The sequence below is a fragment of the Echeneis naucrates genome, chromosome 23, assembly GCF_900963305.1.
Source record: "Echeneis naucrates chromosome 23, fEcheNa1.1, whole genome shotgun sequence".
In the NCBI taxonomy this organism is placed as follows: Eukaryota; Metazoa; Chordata; class Actinopteri; order Carangiformes; family Echeneidae; genus Echeneis; species Echeneis naucrates.
This window is the reverse complement of record NC_042533.1, coordinates 4,460,396-4,476,138: the sequence shown is the minus strand read 5'-3', so window position 1 is coordinate 4,476,138 and position 15,743 is coordinate 4,460,396. Positions and strand designations below refer to the sequence as shown.

Sequence of the window (15,743 nt, the reverse complement as noted above, 5' to 3'; positions counted from 1 at the left end):
TTTTTTTTTTAAACAAACTGATTTAATTTGGCTTCATGGGATGATCTGTTGTCAGTGTTTGAGTTAATCACAAAATGCTCTTTTAGTGACATCTAGTGCTCCAACTGAGGCACTGGTTGGTTTCTCTCTTTATATTTCCTTGTCCAACAAGAACACTAACAGCCTGATGTGCCTGTCCTTGTCGAGTTTTCCCCGGAATGCAAATTAAACTGTGCAATTTAGCATACAAAAGCATGTTGCTGATCTAATGATAGATGCAAAATCACTGTGTGTGTGTGTGTGTGTGTTTTGTGTTTTCTTTGGGATACTCAATTGTTTATTAAGGAAATTTGCACCGAAACGTGGCTTCACAAAGTTTGTAAAGTCCATAATGGAGGCAACTCAGCTATTGAAACGACATGAACTTTTAATTTCTTCATCTGTGTACTCGATTTCAGCTGATCTGTCAGATGGGTGTCCCCTTGCAGAGTTTCACTCAAAATGAAGCAGCAGCCTGCAGCGGAGACTGCAGCTGCCACGTAGGCTGTGAAAGGAGGAGACTACCAAAGGGAGGAAAGGCAGAACCCCTCCCTGCAATGCTCTGCTGCACAACGAGGCGTCTGAGGAAAGTTTGCATCAGTCTGCTACACTTTAGTTTTATATCTCAACTAGTGCCACTTTTAGAAGACATGCATAATATATATAAGATGGAATATATATATATGTTTCATGCCAACCACATGCAGATTAATAGACTTTTGGTATGACGTGTGATCCCAAGATGGTGCAGCTTTTTCCTCCACAAAGTTCTCACCCGTGATTTCTTCCCCTTAAAGTTTCTCAATCTGATCTGATGCTTGTTTTGGCACAAACTTTTAAAAATGTCACTTTGAAAAGCTGCCTACTGGTAAAAAGTCCCTTTTGTGGGCTGCATCGCAGCTGCCCCACCAGAGGGAAGCCTGTTATCTGCAGAAACTTACCTTTGGGTGTATCACAAAGTGGTTATAACGGATTTGGTTTAAGTTTGGAAAGGGGCTATGATCTCTACACTATGAGAGCAGGAGAGATCATTCATTTTTCCTCGGTGTTGGTGTCATTCAGCTGGACCTATACGGAGCCCGGAGTCGAACATGGGACAACCCCCATCCGCATACCTCAACTTAAAAAGCCCCTTGGAAAGACACGACGCGCTCACTGATACGCTGCTGGCTCTGTCAGGGGGGGCCCGGACTGGAAACGCTCTCCATCCACGACTGCAAAACCAGCAGCACTCACATCACACCGACAAACCGACCTGACCGATCTCCTGCCGAAGATGACAACAAAAAACCGACACAAGAGCAACTTGGGCGAGAAGAGCGCCGCTCCAAGCCAAGAAGACGCGTCGAGGAAAAGCCAGAAGAGTGCAGCCGGTAACGGAGTGAGCGGCTCCGGGGCCCAGGGGCCAAAACCGCGGAGCTGCCTGGGGCTCCTTGTGACTGCGCTGTTCTATGTTGGGTTGATAGGAGCAGCAGGTTTTGGTGCTTTCCACCTCCAGCAGGTCGTGGAAGAAGTCCGGCGGACCAGCGCCTGGCATGCGGAGAGCGCAGGGCTGGCCCTCAAACTGGAGGGGGTCGTTCAACAGGTAGGTGGCAGATGAGGAGACACCAAATCCACCAAATGTCCCCCCCCCCCCCCCCTCCCAGGACTGTCCCATCAGGTACTACAAGCACCGATGGCCCACACCTCTGTTTTTGTTGTTACACTCACTTTATGTGAGGTTATAAGACATGTACTTCATCTGGTACTATTTCATGCTCATCTTTGGGGGAGGGGTGTGAATTCACAGCAGGTAGGCTGCATAGGAAACCAAACTACAGGGGTGGGGACAGTTGACTCTACCCCCCCACCCCACCCCAGCAGGAGTGACTTCAGTCATGTGATGACTCAACTCTACCCATTCAAACTATAGGGGTGCCATGCTTCTGGTGCTTTTTTTTACATTTCGCAGCAGACTTGGTTGTAAAAGTGTTCTTAGCAAATCTGAATTGCATAGTGAACATTACTAAAGTCATACCAAAATGACTTTATTATCCATTTCATGCACCACATATTCTTTCTCCTACCTTTTCTACAAATGGGGACTTGAGTGTAAAAATGAAAGTTCAGTTTGGGTTCTTTATGGCCTGTAAAACTGAAATAGCAGATTAAATAAATGAAACAAGCTGGGTGGCATGACCTTCACTCTGAGGCTGTATGTGTGTCCACCTCGTTGCACAGATGGAGTCTCTGAAGAGCGTTGTGGACGGACTGGAGTCATCGCTGGGCATCACACGGGTGGAGCTGGAGGGGGCCGTCAGCCGGATGAAGAAGGGTGAGGTGGAGACGAGGAGGGTGGAAGAGGCCCTTCAAAACCTCCAGAACGATCTGCTCAGGGACCTCTCAGAGGGAATCAACGAGGTGAAGGAGGCTCGCGAGAAGGACTTCTCCTCTCTGGAGAGGACTGTGGAGGAACGACTGGCTGAGGTGAGTCAGTCCATCAGGACCAGCATGGCGGAGTTCACTGAAGCTCAGGGAGAGTCGCAGGCCCAGCTTGCTGAACTCAAAGCCCGTCTGGGTGACATAGAGGACCCTGCGCTTGTCAAACAGGAGCTCTCTGCAATCGTCGATACCGTGGCTGAAATCAAAACCACCAAACAGGAAGTCGACGCCTCAATGAATTCGTTCAGCGTGCAGATAGGTGCTGTGAGACAAGAGTTCCAAACTCGCAACCAGGAGGTGGCTTCACTGTCTCAGGAAGTGGAGACAGTGAGATCAGTCATGCAGGAGAACGTTGGGAGTCTGAGGAAGTCGCTGGCTGAGGTGGAGGCCGAAGTTCAGGCTCTGAAAGACGCAACGCTGACAGTGGAGAGCGGGGTGGCGCAGGCCGCTGACGCTGTTCGTAATGTGGAGAGGCAGGTGGATGCAGCAGCCACTCAGGCCCTGAAAAGTTCAGAGAATCTTGAAGCCAGAGTTAAAGAATCAGAGGAGAGCAGAGAGTCGCTGTCTGCATCATTGTCAGATATGACCTCCAAAGTGGAATCACTGTTCGCAAAATATGACACCCATGAAAGCACCCTGGCTGCACAGGGGCAGGCTGTGGAGAAAGCCAAAACGGGCTTGGAGGGGGAGCTGGAGGTGCTGAAAAGCAGCATGGAGGAGCTCCAGTCCAACATGGACGCTCTGGATGCTGCCCAGACCCAGTTAGCTTCGAAAGACTCCAGCCTGGATGAGCAGGTGGAGGAGCTGAAGAAGAAGGTTGCTGCCCTGGAGGGCGGGAGCAGCAGCAACGAGAGCAGCGTGGCGCCTGAGCAGCTGGACAACTTGCGAAGCATGGTGGCCGGATTGGAAGAAAAAGCAGCCAAGCTAGAAGGCCACGATCGGGCTATTGCTGCTCTTCAGAAAGCGCTGCAGGAGACCACACAGACACTCGAAGGGTTATCCAAAGCACCGGATGAGAGAGAGAACGAGGAACCTCAGGATGTGTGACATCACAACACTAAAACATCTCACAGCAGGGACAATAATGAAAACCAAACAGGTGCCCCGAACCCACTTTCCAAATTTTGAATGAAGAATTTTTGTTCAAAACTTGATGCACACTTTAGTAGAACAAAGTGAGGAAAGCTAGGTTCAGTCAGGCTGGAGGGGCAAAGTTAGACTGCTGATCTGTGAATTCAAACCCACACCCATTCTGCACTGTAGTTTTGTTTTCTTGTGTTTCTAATTGTTCTGTAAGACTGTAAAAGTTCCAAGCCAAGGCTTTTTTGAACCTCCAAATGCAATAATAAGCTCTTTTTGAGCCCTTCTTTGTTTACTCAATACATGTTGTTTGTTTTTTTTTTTAGAATAAAACCTCTTGTCGACCCAAAGATGTGAGATTTTATTCCTTGGTGTGAATAATTTGTAGCTTTGGGTTTAGCCACCTCTTCTGTTACATGATGAGCGATTCTATTTGTGGGAATGAAGACTTATTGACTTAATGACTTATTGATGGATGTAACGCTCACGTCCATCCAGCACATTTACACAGATCAGCGTGAAGACAAACTACACATGTGGAGCCAAGCAGACGATCCTCCTACTGTGTAATAACTGAAGTTCAACTGCTCGTCCCATTAATCTGCAAACAGCAGATCACTTTCTTTGTGGCTGTTTAGTTTGAACTTTCTTCCAGGCGTTCTGCAGAAATGTTCTTCACCTTGTGAAACACAAGGCTGCGGATGTGCAGCCACTTCAAAGTGATCAGTTTTAGCTTCAGGGTGTTTGGAAGCTAATAAACTATTGCAGTAATGTTGAGGGCCCCTCAGAGGCAAGGAGTGAGTCACAGTGTGTAGCCCGGTGACCACGGTGTTATTGTACCACCTTCATGGTTAAAGTGGGGAGCATTTGTTTAGGGCCCGGCCCTTACGATTATATCATTAAGAGGTAAGACTCTGCTGCTGAAGTTGAAAGAAAACGGAACAAGCCAGGAGCCTTGAAGATGGTTCACTGCCCATCAGACTGACTCTAAATTTCTTCCTAGGCAAATCAGAACCCAAGGTTTGTAAGGATCCGAGTCTCAATTTCATGGAAATGAATAATCTTCTAAAGAAATTTGGTAAATTAGCTAGAATGTGTTATTCAGTTTCAGTTCACATTGACAAACAAACAAGCATTGATGTTTAAGTTGCTGATGTGAGACAACATTTGCAACAACTACAAGAAATGCTGACTGTTTACATTTATACTTGTAAAGAGGTTGGGATTTCCTGTTTACAGATTAACACTTCAAGGCTGGGCAGATAGTTTCAGAGTTTGGTAAACACAGTTTCATATTTATTTCAGTAAACTTCTGAACAGCAGTAAGACAGATAGAATAACAGATAAAAAAAAAAAAAAAAAAAAAAAGAAGCAACTAATCAGCCATTACTTGTTTGTGGTCGGGAGTGTGCTGCTCACGCTGGCCGGTGCATCTCTCCAACGTCAGTAATATCAGCGATTTCTCTAACCTGTTTCTTTGTGACACTTAAATCTCCCTCCACCGCAGTCAGATTAGTTAATGTCTGTCGAAGATCAGCAATCTCCTGCTCTCTTTTAGTGAGATCCTCTGCAAGTCTTCCAATCCGCAGAGTCAGATCTGACACCTGAGGCTCAAACGCCCCAAAATCTCTCTTAATAGCAGCCACCTTTGGTTTAAGGTCATTGGCAAAGGTCACTGTCCGTATGAGGCGAGCTCTGCCGCTCTCTAACTCCCTGATTTGCTCAGAGATCTGTTTGTCAGCAGTGCTGACCTCAAGGATGCGTCTGCGGAGCTCCTCTATGGCCTGAGCGTTGCGCTCAGAGGCAGCCCGGAGATTAGATACACGGTCAATGCTGCCGGCCAGCAGGTCCCCGATACGCTTCACCATGCTGTGTTCCACCTGAGCCGTCTTGTCCTCCAGCTCTCCCACCTGAGTAAGCACAGACTGCAGCTCAGAACGCAGGCCGTCCATCCTGCGCACATCTGTCCTCACTGATGCCACCTAGAGGAAGGATACAGGAAAACAGAAGCTTACATAGCTGAAAACTGGCTGGTTTATGTTTCATAAAATGCGACGGTATGAAGCTTTTCTGTGTCTTATGCCATAATGAACAACACATTTGAAGATGTCACCTCGGGTTCTAAGATTTTAAACACTTTCACATCCATTAATCAAGATATTCAAAGGCAGAAACACTGACAAAAAACAACACTGCTTGTTTTTTTTTTTCACTAAAGCATTTCCAAAAATTCCACATCAACACAAAAAGCCGAACATACCTTGTTGGTAAAGTCTGTTGTGATGGCAGAGGTGCGTTCTTCAATCTGTCCTACGGTGTCTCTCAGTGTGCTCAGACTGGTCTGCAGCTGAGCTCGTTTTTCAGTGATCACAGACGTCCACTCCTTCAGCTGGACCACGTCCTGCTCCAGACCCTCCAGCTGAGGCCGCAGAGCCCTCCGGTCACCCCCCAGACCCTCCAGCATCAGCTGGACACGCTCACACTGAAACAGGACGTAGAGCAGATAGAGTGACAGGTGCAGGAAGTTATTTTAAGCATTTGTACATTATCATGTTTCAGGAAAGTATGTGCTTCAAGACTCAAAAGTTAACGAGAATCATACAAATTTGCATGAATAAGACACAACAAATGTGATTTTATTCAATAATCCATTAGCAAAAAGAGTCAATATAAATATGAAATAGTATACATTTTCAGCCCAAACTTACAGTTCAAATGTCTGAGACGGAACAAACTGCCATCAAACTGCTGTTTCCAAAGAGATCAACCCCCCCAAAATTTCTCTCTACTATTAAATGAGCAAAAAAAGTTATTCTAATTCAAAACATAAGATAATATTTGGTACCTGTGTGAAAAATTACCGAAAAGGATTCATTGAGTATCAGTTTGTTACTTTTCCTGCCCAACAGAGTTACATCCACAAAAACTAATATCAGACTATACTGGATCAGTGCAGAGGTCTTAAAAATAAAGGACACACTTTTTACAGAACCATTGGCCAAACCACCGAGGTATATTATTGATTGTTCCTGTGATGACAGTTACAATTTTAGAATATTAAGCTGAGGTGCACACTTTCTCAAAGCATTAATACTGAAGTTGAACAGCATTTTTACAGTGACTAGTACGACAGGAACACTCCTCCTCCCTCACTAAATGAAAATAATGACATCATTCAGTGATGTCATCATTATGAGGTTTATTTTCTTCATTCTGGTCATCTTTTCCCCACTCCTCCTCCTCCTCATCTTTCCATTCTTCATCCTCTTCCATAGTGTTGAAGTCATTTTGGCTGTCTACTGTATTTTCCCTGAGCACCATGGCGAGCTCACGGACTGCCTCTTTAACCACTGACAACTCATTTTTCATTTTCATGATGCTGTTTTGAGCTTGAAGGACGTCCAGCTCCTGTCGGATCTTGAGGATTTCATTCACTGCCTTCAGCATGCTGTCCTCTGTCCCAAACACCTGTAATGTCACCTCCTCCAGTCTTTTCTCCGCCCCGCTCAGATCACCCCCCAGCTTCAGGATGGAGCGCACCGCCTCTTCCACCTTAGGGAGGTGCTGCTCACATTCCTTTGCCCGAGGAATGTGCTCTTGGAGCTCAGAGCTGAGTTCAGCCTCCATCTTGGTCAGGCTGCTGATCTGCTCCTCCAGCTTGTGGATCTGCTTGGTGTTCCAGTCCAACTGATCCTGCACTCGTTTGGCATCGTCCTCCTCTGTGCGCTCTAGAGCTCGGGCGTTCCTCTTTGTGCTGTCCTCAAGCTCCTCCAACCTCTCTGCCAGCAACCGGGCCCTCCTTTCACCCTCGTTCACCTGTTCAGTGGCGCCGCTGTGGGCTTCTCGTGACTCGGACTTGAGGACAGCCAGGTCAGAGTTGATGGCTGCCAGGCGCTCCTGCCACGTCTCCGTCACATTGAGGAAGTGGGCGTTGACCGCCTGCAGGTCACGGGAGGCGGAGTTCTCGTCAGCTTGCATCACCATGACAGCAGCATGGAGGGTGGAGATGTCCTGCTGGAGTCTTGTTGCCAAGGAGACAGTGGAGAGCGCCTCCTGTAGGTCATCCTCAGAGGCGGCAAGCTGCAGCCGCAACAGAAAACAGGAGGGCTGTTTCTGTGAGGGCTCTAACTGTCCTCTGTATTTACATTTATATATAATTATACATATAACAGGACACAAAGCTCATGCATATAAAAAGGGCAGCAAAAGATAACGTTGCATTGAAAGCTCACAAATGTGAATGAAGACATAAAGATGCATGTAAAAACTATTTGTGCTCATCTGAAAAATTCAAATTTAGGCATTCAGGGTTTGGATGTGGGATACAGCATTAATACAGCTCCTTCAGCTAGTTTTCAAAGAAAAAAAAATCTTAAATGGGCAATCAGATAAAATAAATAAGTTTGGTTTTATTATGATGAGCTTTAACTGAAGGTGTCATCTCTGAGTGCAGAAAATCAAACACACCTTCTTGGACACTTTGAGGACTTCCTCCTCCATGTCGAACAGATGTGAAGTCTTCCCGTTTAGAGATTTGTACTTTTCCTCAATTTGGGAAAACCTGTCATTCTGCTGCAGCACCATCCTGAGAGATAAAGAAAAATACATTTGAATGCATGGAAGAAAAGATTGAAGTGTTTTTCCAGGAGTCATCCCAAACTGTGTTAACTTACCAGCTCATGGCTCCGCAAGCTGCCAGCGACAACAAACACATGAAACTCCTGATGTCCGGACAGACAGAGGTTTTATTCGCTCCGGGATCGTTCCCAAGCTCTCTCTTTCCTTTAGAGGCTTCGTCTTTCCCGTTTGCAGCCGAGGTTTCCGACATCTCTTCACTTTGTTTCTGTGTTTTCTTCCTCTGTTTCACTTCGGTCGGCATGTTTTGGCTCGTTAGCATCAACCGTTAGCAACTTTTACTGTGAAGGAATTGAACGGGCCGGCCCCAAAGAAACCGTCTAACGCATATATTTAATGTTTTAAAGTTAGAAAAAGACACTTTTTATAGGTAGGTAAGATCATAATGATAGGCATTAATGTTAAAAATTAAAATCAGGGCTAACGGCGGAGTTTACATGCTGTTAGAGGATTTACCTTCTTCCTTGGAAAAATGTCGCCTTCAAATGCTGTCGGAAAACCTCAATATTACAGAACAAATAAATGTGTTCGATATAAAGTGTATGGTGGACAGACGGGGTGATTTCTATTCACACGAAGTCACAAAGATTTTTCAATCAAATGTGAATATTTTAGGCGTATTAAGAAATTTCGTTGTTTAAACTTTGAACGATGTCTTCGGTGTTGTTTTGCTTCCCACCGCCCAGCAAGCACATTGAACGCCCCAACCAGCCACGTAAGCGCCTGCCAGCGTTTTTCCTGAATTTAACTTTCTCTTCTCAAATGTCGAAAAAAAAAAAAAACAATTCATCAATTCATGGATTATTGAATAGACGGAATATGTAGGTACACATTTCCTCCAAAAAAAAGAATCTCATTCTCCTGTTATAAACATTAAACATTAGATATTAACAAAGCTATAGAGCGGCATAGAAGGACACACAGAAAGATATTGAGACAATAAATTAAAGACCAGGGTTTCACCACAAGCCATTTATTCGGCATGTTTTCAAAATGTTTAATTACATTACATTACATTGAGTGTCAAAAATGTCCAAAATATGATTATCCATAGCTTTCTATAAATGGTAATTCAAAGCCCTAAATAAGATTGTATGTAGCAGTTCCAAGTCTACTGTTCAGTTACTGAGCATTTCTGTTACGCCTTCTTTGTTTAAACGAATTAGTCAAAGCAACCAGATGGTATCTTGTCTTCAGGCTCTCGTGAGGGTCTTCTAAAAAGTTCAAAGGCCATGCTAAGCACAGAAGTGACAATGTGACATTTGACAAAATTCAACAGCAGAAGGCACAAACTACCTTACAAAGATCAACAAAGCAAAGTGGAACATGGACGCATCATCAGCTTAGAGGCAAACGTTCAACTGCAGCACAGTACATTCAAGCAAAAAAGCTGCCACGTGCAAGTTACAACAAAACTATGTGCAAAAACATAATGAGATGACTTAGAACAATATTTTATGCTGCATTATTAAGAGCTCTTTGGACTAAGGCATGTAGTAATGGAGTTAGAAAGTATTTGGTAACTGAAAAAATTATAATTCCTTCATATTGTGTCATATCCACTATGTCAGATCAAACTCCTGAGAAGCATGAACAGTACAGAAATTGCTCAGTTATATAAAGGACATGTTCCAACCCGCTTCAAAACATGTTTGCCTTAAGCAAATTAAATAAATGCTAGAGTGCAAGCTGTGGTTTTCCCAATACCAAAGCCATAAATGGATATCAAACTATTGGTCCTAAAGATCAAATCCCAAAGTACATGATAACACCACCTTCAGCACCATTTGTGTCTCATCACTGGCTCTCTTATATTGAACATATATCATTTGGACCTTGGCAGCAGGCTGTAAAATGGATTGTTTACATTCATTTTTTTAGTGGACGTGCTGCTGTACACTGGAGCCTGAGTGCCACCAAATGCCCCAAAGGCATCAGCAGATTGTAGCATTTAAGGCATTAAGTGCATGCCATTAAATAATATACCAAGGGGGACATCCAAGGTTATCATTGCAAAAATCAAAATACAGATATCAACTAAAATAAAAACAGCAACCCTCCAAATTCAGCCTATCTGTATACATATATATTAAATTGCTGACCATATTTTTAGCTACAATGTCTTTATAGTGTCTAATTCAAAACAGCTGAGTTAATAAGTCTTTGTTTGTAAAAGGAATCTACATTTTCTTGGTGAGCTTCAGATATAAAGTTTAATATGGTTCGCATATCTCCCCACAAAATAAGAAGCTTCAGCTTGCAGCCAGTTATCTTTGCTTAGCATAAAGACCAGAAACATCCAACCTCGTTCAATCCACAGGTAACAAACTCCAACCGACACCCCCCAAGGTTCATTAATTAAAATGCACAAGAGGGGAATCAATCTTCTCATCAGAAAAGCAGACGAGTGCATTATCTCAAACTTCAAAATATATCCCTAAACTTTTTATATTTAGGCTCCATGTCATCTGGTCAAAAAACCAAAAAAAATATATTTGTAATAAAAACATAACAGAGATTATGTTTAATTGAACAAAAAAAATAAAAATAAAAATAATAATAATAATCTGGTCCCCTAAGGCATCACGATCAGCTTTTGGTCCTGTTTGTCAAAGAGCAAATATTAGTAAGTGCACTTCGGGGACGGAAAGGACACTTTCTAACTTGTGGGAATGTGCACCCAAAAAAAGAAAAAGTGTGTTAACCAATTAGGTACTTGCAATTAATTTCTCTCTTCTGCTAAAGGCTTTGACCTAATTTAACAAAGGACTCAAAAAGCAAATCCCCTCAGACTGCTACATAAAGTATTTCTAAATATTTAAATCCAAGACCGCAAAGCAAACTACTATATACTGCCAACTAAATACTCTTCATAACTGTATTATAGATGGAAACTGTGCTTCCTGCAGAGGAACAAATATGTGCTGCAGCTGTCTTGATTTTAACCACTGCTCTATATACAGTATCTAATAAAAAAAAACTAGATGTAGATGTATTCAGGGTAATCTGGGGAGTAGATTTTGATGTGCGATTGAACAGATGAGTTCTTCCTCTCTCCTACATAAGTAACCACCACTCACTGGGAGGATGAGTTAACCCTGGTGATCAGAGGAAGACCAGAGGCACACCTACACTCAGGAATTGTAGTGATCCTGAAAGAAGAACATGATATAACACACATCATTAGAAGTTGGAAGTCATGTTTGCTTAATATTCATATTTTGTGTCAGATGCCGTATTTTGAACCAACCTGAATTGAGCTAACTACACCGCTGGCCATGACAGAGAGTTTTCCTGCAACTGAGCGCACTCCCAGTTTGAGCTGCGACATGTCAGGAGCGCTGGGCAGCACGTTGGTCAGACTGTACGAACTCGCTGTGCACAATAGACAAAGAACATCCACAGATAAACATTCATTGCTTTTGTCTTCAGGTAGTTGCACAAGATTTAAAATGCTGTTGTTGCAAAAGTAATGATGATGCAGCTCTCTCTTACAAGTCTGTTTCTTTGGATCATCAAACAGGTCTGCTGAACTTATAGAGGCACTGCCAGCAAATCTTTCCAGTCTTGTTTTAGCCTCGTACTAAAGAACAGGAATAGATACAATGTTTTAAACAATGGGGGGCAGTGTAAAGCAGAATACAGTTTAAATGCCATGCTGATACTGTACCTCAGAGTTGTCTTGTTTTCCAAAGTACATATCAGAGGAGATGGCCTTGACATCATTTCCAAACTTTTTCTGGGCTTCCTCTGAGTCTGTCACTGGCACTGGTTCAGCTTTCCTTCGGGATGTGGGTCTGATGGTAAATAATAATAGTTAGAAACTTTAACCATTAACCAATATCCCCATTTTCAAAACATGTCATTGCCTCCATTTTCTATTTTTTTTTATTTCAGCCATAATTCAAAAACAAATCTGACATTTAATTTACTAGTAACGTGATCACGTTTCCAAAAGTGGAGAAACACTAACTTGTGAATGAATGAAGGCCTTATTTCAGATATGTAAAAAATTGCCTGGTGGTGCAAAACAGTGCAAAAACCTTCTACTGTGGTCTTCATGTTCTACTATGCATATAAATCATAAGACATCCTTCTCCTACCTGTCATCAAGTGAAGAAATGGTGGAGGACAGGAAGAAGTCCGGCTCTGGTTTCTTGCTCTCCCTCATCCAGCCTCCTCCATTGCCTCCATCAGCCCAGCGTGAAGAGAAACTATCACACGGCTCTGTTTGATCGTCATACCGGGACATGAGTCTGAAGAAAGAATTAGTCTGATTATATCAGCATGAATCTGAATCGTCATCATCAACAGCCCGGGAAAAGACCTGTCTTCTGACCTAGAGGGAAAGGCCACATCATCATCATCTTCCTCAGTGTACCTCCGTCCTTTGGTGGTCTTTGCCCTCAGTGGATTCTCCTGCTGAATGATGTGCATGTCTGACATCACAGAGTGAGAAACTCCACTACAGAGAAAAAAAGAGACAGAGTGAACCAACAGTATTTATAACCTACGGCATCAATCGCATTTGTCCCTTCATCATCACCATACCTCCTGATACCTAAACCCATGCCTAGCCTCTCAGCTTGCTCCTTCTTCTTCCCCTCTAATCCCTTCAGTTTCTGCTCCTCTCTTTTCCTCTGCTGCTCAAGATCTTCATAGGCCAGTCGCAGTGATGGGGCACTAAGAGGAGGAGGAAGGTGGATGAATTTAAAAAAAGAAAATAAAACAGACCCGCCTCTATTAGATAAACCAATTGCCACAAAAATGAAAGTAAAAACATATCAAAATAAGTAAGTAAAGACACATACATAGATTCCTCAGGTTGAACATTCTTCTTGGCATTAGTAGTGCTCTCTTCTTTTTCTCTCAGCTTGTCAGCAGCTTGAGCCTTTTTTTCCAGCTCTGAGAAACTCTGGCTGCTCACCTTCTGAGCGCCCAGACCGCCCTTTTTAGAAGCCAACTGCAAGCAGACACATTTTACAATGCACAAATCAAAGACAGTAGCAGTGATATAACCTGTCGGCTCTCATAATATTACTTTGTACATACTGTTTTCTTGGTGGCAGCTGGCTTCTTTTTGAGAAAAGAGGAGGGCTCTGCAAGGATTGAAGGACTATTAAGTTACACCTCTTACAATCCAACACAAAAATAAGGCCTTTAAGTGAATGGAAGAAGTCCAAATATGAAGAATGTAAACCAACCTGGATTTGCTTTTGGAGAAACACTTAGCATGTCAACACTTGGACCCTCCTCTGAATTACCTGGAAAAGTTTAATATACATGAGGAAGCACATAAATTGTGTTGGTATAACTAGCTGTAGTTTTGTGTTCTTTTGATGTGGGGCAAGGTTAAGGAAAAACAGTGAATACCATTTTCTTCTTCCCCTTTTTCTGGAGTTAACCGCTGCTCTGATGTAGAGGAACTGAGACTCATCTTAGCCAAGTTCAAATTTTCAGGAGTGTCCTAGACATTAAACAGACACAGGTGATAAAATGAATAAAGCCCCATCACTGTGTACGCATCCAGGAAGCATGCACACTCTACCTGTGAATGCAGACTGAAAAAATCCATCTGCTTGTCCTCTGGTGATGCTGGAGAAAGAGGAGCCTGACTGTCAAGCCACAGCTATCGATAGGAAGCAAAACTGATTAAGCTGTGTGCGCACTCACAGGTAAATTTATAGGAAAGTGTATCAAGCAAAGAGGTCCTATACAGGAAGCCACTTGATCTTTCTTTTACCTCAGTGCCATGCCGTCTGGTGGCTTGTGTGGCTAAATTCTTTATCTTCTCTCTGTACAGCTGAGCCGCTCGGCTGTTGTACTTGGCATTGGCGGCACTAGTTGTGCATCCATGTTGACTGAAAAAGGAAATCTGCCATGGGACAGTCAAAACAAAAACAAAAAGTTATTTGTAAATTCAAACCATAAATGTCTCAGGAATAATGCGCTGATATTTTGTGCTCACCGCACTGGCATTGCCTCCCACTTGCATACATCTGAGCTGGAACCAAGACCAATTAAAATCCAGCTCAGTAGACCTGTGTAACAGAGCAATGTCATAGTTTAAATAACATTTCATGTCTGTATTTTTCTACTCATATTAAGAAATGAGCAACCTACGATAAAACATTCAAATGTAATAAAAACAGGATATATTTCTACTCTCAAAAAGAATAATGACCGTCTGTCTTCATTATTAGTAGTGTAGTTTGTTATAGTTAGGTCTTTGCCAAGAAGAGTTCATCTGCATTCATCTGACTGATTTTATGACAGATGGGCCTCCTTTTTGTGGAGGTTACTTCTGTTTTTGTAATGTTTGCTTGTCTAAAAGCTTTCACTGTGATGTTGGGTTTGTGAAAGTAGTTTATAAATCCAGCCTTACCGTATAAAGCTCAGGTGAACCCCCAGAGACCTGTGAGTCCCTGAGCAGTCTATACACAGAAAAACACCGTAGGTGATGCTGGCCCAACTGGGGTTTTTAGCTGCACAGTCAAAGCAAACCTGAGCGAAAGAAGACAGCTTGTAATGCAGCTTTATCTCAAGGGATACAGACAAGTTTGCGTTTATGAGCTAAGGCAAAAAAAAAAGGAAAGATAAAAATCAATAAGAGACGTGGAAGCAAACTATGATCATGGCGGTACTAAGGGCATTTTGCCAAAAAAAAAAAAAAACGAGCTCCTTGGTCAAACAGCTGTTAAGAGAACTGGGTTGAATTTCGCGATGAAATCAACAGTTACAGGTGCACCAGCAGGCACAATTAATCTTAGGCTGTCATTCAAGATGTCAAGAGGAATACCTGACACATTCACAGGCAGACAAAAGCGAGCCAACAAAGTTAAAGCCCAAATAAAAAACGGCTAACGCGAACTGTCAAAACGCAGCTAGCTAGTCTTGTCAGCCACTTGGCCAACGTGACGTTTGGCTACAGTTCACAAGTTCTTCTCCCAGTTTATAGTCCAGCATCCAACAAAGCTCAACACATCTCCAAAAACATCACCGGGATCTTTGTTAGTTTAAGATGAGAAATTCAAGCTAGCTCCGGCTTTTGTTTGTTTTTTTTTTTTTCTCCAAAGTGCGACGTGTGAGGTACCTAGTTCAGATGACTTCCTTGTTTAAAATAAGGAGAAACAAATAGACACAATAGTCATAATAATAATAATAATAAAACTCTCACCTTATTCGTAGGAATGGAGCGCAGCCGCTTGAAAATAGCAGAAATGTCTTGTTTTCCGGGCTCAGACATTGTTTTGCCTGTTTTCTATACGAGGCGGTGACACAAATATCGTTAGCATAAGGAGCGCTGCTTTCCCCAATAACTGAAGGCGACACGTCAGAGGAGAACGTCATGGCCGGCTCCCGATTGGATGAACATAACACGTGGCTATGTTATTGTACCAGGGGATTCTGGGTAATGGAGTTTACTGCCGTAGATAGGCTTCTACAATAGGAAACGGAATTTAGATCATATATTTTGGGGTGTAAACACTTTTTAAGGACGACTAGATATATAAAAATAATAATAATAATAAAATTGTATAATAGAGACATATGCATCACAATGTAAGATGTCATCTAATTATTGATAT

The 15,743-nt window shown here is 43.0% G+C and overlaps 3 protein-coding genes across 4 annotated transcripts; 1 reads left to right on the top strand and 2 right to left on the bottom strand.

Moving 5' to 3' along the window:
* The first annotated feature begins 1,112 nt into the window (after nucleotides 1-1,112).
* ckap4 (cytoskeleton associated protein 4) lies at nucleotides 1,113-3,809 on the top strand. Its single transcript, XM_029495467.1, has 2 exons — nucleotides 1,113-1,603; nucleotides 2,239-3,809. The coding sequence occupies exons 1-2, from the start codon at nucleotides 1,295-1,297 to the stop codon at nucleotides 3,484-3,486; spliced, it is 1,557 nt and encodes a 518-aa protein (XP_029351327.1). The 5' UTR covers nucleotides 1,113-1,294; the 3' UTR covers nucleotides 3,487-3,809.
* A 1,062-nt stretch (nucleotides 3,810-4,871) lies between these two features.
* On the bottom strand, nucleotides 4,872-8,626 carry ikbip (IKBKB interacting protein). Of its 2 annotated transcripts, XM_029495352.1 has the most exons (4): nucleotides 8,193-8,626; nucleotides 7,987-8,104; nucleotides 5,780-6,001; nucleotides 4,872-5,501 (listed from the first exon to the last, which is right to left on the bottom strand). In XM_029495352.1, exons 1-4 carry the CDS (start codon nucleotides 8,414-8,416, stop codon nucleotides 4,935-4,937), a joined length of 1,131 nt encoding a protein of 376 aa, XP_029351212.1. In that variant the 5' UTR covers nucleotides 8,417-8,626; the 3' UTR covers nucleotides 4,872-4,934. The 2 variants fall into 2 exon arrangements, with proteins under 2 accessions (XP_029351212.1, XP_029351211.1); XM_029495351.1 differs by lacking the exons at nucleotides 4,872-5,501; nucleotides 5,780-6,001 and adding an exon at nucleotides 6,016-7,599.
* Nucleotides 8,627-9,117: 491 nt separating this feature from the next.
* Nucleotides 9,118-15,461, bottom strand: arfgap3 (ADP-ribosylation factor GTPase activating protein 3). The gene is made up of 16 exons (XM_029494970.1): nucleotides 15,332-15,461; nucleotides 14,540-14,658; nucleotides 14,123-14,195; nucleotides 13,898-14,029; nucleotides 13,703-13,783; nucleotides 13,528-13,621; nucleotides 13,359-13,418; nucleotides 13,207-13,253; nucleotides 12,966-13,117; nucleotides 12,706-12,837; nucleotides 12,494-12,619; nucleotides 12,258-12,410; nucleotides 11,825-11,951; nucleotides 11,650-11,737; nucleotides 11,405-11,529; nucleotides 9,118-11,306 (listed from the first exon to the last, which is right to left on the bottom strand). Exons 1-16 carry the CDS (start codon nucleotides 15,398-15,400, stop codon nucleotides 11,289-11,291), a joined length of 1,596 nt encoding a protein of 531 aa, XP_029350830.1. The 5' UTR covers nucleotides 15,401-15,461; the 3' UTR covers nucleotides 9,118-11,288.
* Nucleotides 15,462-15,743: the final 282 nt, after the last annotated feature.